At 41.0% G+C, this 3,503-nt stretch overlaps 1 protein-coding gene across 2 annotated transcripts in view; it reads left to right on the forward strand.

The window, feature by feature from the left end:
* Positions 1–3,037, forward strand: part of RABEP1 (rabaptin, RAB GTPase binding effector protein 1) — an 84,256-nt gene extending 81,219 nt beyond the window's left edge. For both annotated transcript variants that reach the window (XM_033089441.1, XM_033089443.1), the window contains exon 18: positions 361–3,037. In XM_033089441.1, coding sequence (XP_032945332.1) covers positions 361–462 — 102 coding nt within the window. In that variant the 3' untranslated portion in view covers positions 463–3,037. The remainder of the gene's footprint in view (positions 1–360) is intronic.
* The last annotated feature ends 466 nt before the right edge of the window (positions 3,038–3,503 follow it).

Raw genomic sequence — 3,503 nt, forward strand, 5'->3', positions numbered from 1 at the left:
TCAAGGCCCAGCTTAGCTTTGTTCTCCCCATGGAACCCTCTCTAGGTCCTCAAGCTGGGCGACAGTGGCCCACCACCCACCCCCAGGCTATGCTGCCTTGGCACTCGATACATGCTGCCAACAGTGATGCTTAGAATACTGGGCTGAAATTCTCTATACGGTTTTCTTTCTCCCCCAACTGAACTGTGGATTCTTGGGTTGGGTTGGGTCTCATTCACCTCCGTAGTCCCAGCCCCTTACACTGGGTCTGTTACCCAGCAGCTTTTGGGAATTGCTCCATCTCAGCTAAACCAGTCAAAGGAAACTTCAGAAAACCTAGGAGGAGCCTTCTGCATTTATCTCACTGTATTGTTTCTCCAGGTGCAGTTAGAGCGGATCCGGCAAGCAGACTCGTTGGAGAGAGTCCGGGCAATTCTGAATGACACCAAACTGACAGACATTAACCAGCTCCCTGAGACATGACGCCTCAGAGCAGGACTCTAGTCTGCACTTTGGGTTTTTAACTCATCTTTAGAGCAACATTAATTATTATTTAACTCTTAACTGAAGAAGTCACAATAAGGAAGATTGGAGAAATGCTTATGTCTAGTGGGAGAAGACTGTGCAGCACAGGGACAGCAGTCTTGGTCATTTGCAGCCGAAAGACCTTTCAAATAGGAACAGTAATGAAACTGCAGACTTGATTCCAGCAGGTGTCGGATCAAATTTGGTGATGGAGAAAGCGCTGTTTCCCGGCCTGCATTACCCAACATTTCCCTACCCTAAAGCACCATCCCAGTAGTGTGTGGAATTACATTTCCCGTTCATAGGTATTGGAAGAGAATTTTTTCTGTTGTCTAGAGTTCATCAGTAATAGTATTCAGTTAGCAGACAGGTGTAATATGCTGTATGAATATTTTATATTAAAATATGAAGTTTGAGAGCAGGCCATTGGCTAGTGACTGTATTTCGTAGCTCAGTGTTTTTTTTTAACCATTTTACCTTGCGTTGGAGGACCTTAAATGCTACTGAAACTTGCCTGAGAACCATAAGACGGTGGCAAACAAAATCAATTCAAGAAATGAATTATGAGAATTTGAAAACTTGGCTGGGGCTGTATGTATTGGAAGTTGAGGTTAAAGGAGAAGCACAAGACACTGTTTGGAAGCACTTTTTCTGCCGCCTGGATGAATTTTGTGGGCCCACAGGTACCTGGATCAAGCTGAACTGGTACCAGCTACTCTTTTGAAAACTGTTTTAGATATTGGATCAGTGGAAAAATAATAATAAAGCAAGCTGTACTGACAACATCTAGTATTTATAAATTTATAAGGCTGCTGCTTATTTTCAGCTCAAATCAGTGGGCCAGAGTAATGTTTGTTTTAAAAGTGTCAAATATAAAAATGGTGATAACTACGTTTGACAGATAACCTATTTTGTATTTTTCTTTTATAATTTAGACCTGGAGTGTGATAATGCTTGTGAAGTTGGGGAAAACCCAGTTAGTACATTCATGAGTTTAGAAATCTGCTTTGTCATTTCTGTGAGGTTAGATTCCTTTCTCACGTGGAGAAAATGTCAGTGAACAGGCCCCCTTTGCCGTGGCCTGAGGAAGTGGTGCAGAAAGCAGAGTGGATTCCTGTTTGCTGTTTACCTGCTGCCGCACTATTAGCCAGTGGAAGGCTATACTATTAATTCATCACACAGATGGTTCAAAAGTAAAACTGTTTTCAAATAATTTTTGTGATTGGTATTATGTAACAACAGGGTACTTGAAGGGAATCAAGTGGATTAAGTAAATTTGATTGGCTCACGTAAAGCTACCAAGCTACAGTTTAAAGTGAATTGTCTGTTCTAAATGAAGTCGTTATGGACTAGCCCTAAAGATCTTTACTTCTGTCTTCCGTGGGACAAGGTAAGGACTACATACCTCATTCCTTGGGTTATTGTTACTGTCTTGCATTCATGATTATGAATTTAAAGGTAAATACTAATTATGGAAATAGTGTTATCGGCTTGCCATGCATGAAACATTATTTTAATTGATTTCAAGTTCCTTTGTATAAAGTGCTATTTGGTTTAAAGGAAACATACATCCTCACTGAGTTACAGGGAATTTTATTAATTCCAAAATGCAATCAGTTTAGATTACATAAAACCAGTCCGTTGGCTAAGCCCCGAGCTAATTTGTTTCAGATTACCAAAACTGGCACTGTAAGTCAGGATGGGTAATTCATAACCGTCCTGAACTGAACTACAGCTCCCAGGGAGCTGCTCTCCTGAGACCCTGCAGATGTTTTTCTCTGTAAGATGGTCCTGGGCCAATAAAATCATGATTAGAGAACCGTGGTCTCTACCATGGCAGATGCAAACTGTTGGAACCCACTGTGATGAAAAAATATCCTAGAAAAACCCAAAGTGAGACTTGAAGTTTTGTTAACAATCTACTTCTGGTATGAAACAGACTATTTTGACACTATCCTGGTAGGAAACACTTTAAACTGGGTTTTCTGTATAAATGGGAAACTGATTTAGAAGGTAGGATTTCGCCTGCCTGGACAAAAGTTCATGGGTTTCATGAGTGTTCCTGTGCTTGTATTCAGTCTGTACACACGTGTTCTCGCTCACGCATGTCTAACCTGATTTACCTCCTACCTGTAACCTACCTTACCATGTGGCTTTTAATTGGCAGTCAGCCATTTCTAGGCAGGTACGGTATTACCTTTCAGAACTCATATTGGCAGGTCTAAAAATATTGCCTAAAGTTAACTGAGGACAAAACCATGTACTGCATACCAAATTATTTGTTTCTTTCTCCCTTTGAAGTCCTGCACTTAACCCCATACTTGCTCAGTAACACAGATCAGGACCCAGTGCACAGCCAAACTCAGCTCTGAAAGGTAATACTGCCTGTCGAAGAAGTGAGCCAGCAGTGGCCTTACAACTGTGGATCCTGGGCTCAGTGCTAAGCAGATTTCAGATGTAACCATTTGTTAACTGTACTGAAGGTGTGTCCTTAAGAAGAAAGTGTTCAAATTAAAAAAGCTGCTGCCTAGTATACTGTGTGGCCTTTTCCTTTGAATCCTAAGGTCCTGTCCCTCTTCACAGTCCTACTGCTTTATTTTTTTTCTATTTTTTAAAACTTTTAAGTGTGTTTTTCCAGGACCCATCTAGTTGATTCTAGTTGTGGAGGGCACAGCTCCCAGTGGCCTGAGTGGGGATCGAACTGGCAAACTTGTTAAGAGCGACGCACTCTAACCAACTGCCTCCTAGTGCTGCTACTCTAAAATGCAGCTTATTCTTGCTTGTTCAACTGTGGAGAAAACTCATTAGGGTTCATGGAGACCTGGCAGTGTGCTGCTGAATGTCTCCGACTTGGTTTTTTTTTTTTAAATCCTAGGCCCTTGCTGAATACAATCATCAACTTGAGCTTATATATAAAGCACATTCCAATTTTTAAATAAAAGCATTTATTCAGTAATTATAAAACAAACTATAAAAATGATGAACCACCACACCAAAGC

The sequence above is a fragment of the Rhinolophus ferrumequinum genome, chromosome 21 (assembly GCF_004115265.2).
Source record: "Rhinolophus ferrumequinum isolate MPI-CBG mRhiFer1 chromosome 21, mRhiFer1_v1.p, whole genome shotgun sequence".
NCBI lineage: Eukaryota > Metazoa > Chordata > Mammalia > Chiroptera > Rhinolophidae > Rhinolophus > Rhinolophus ferrumequinum.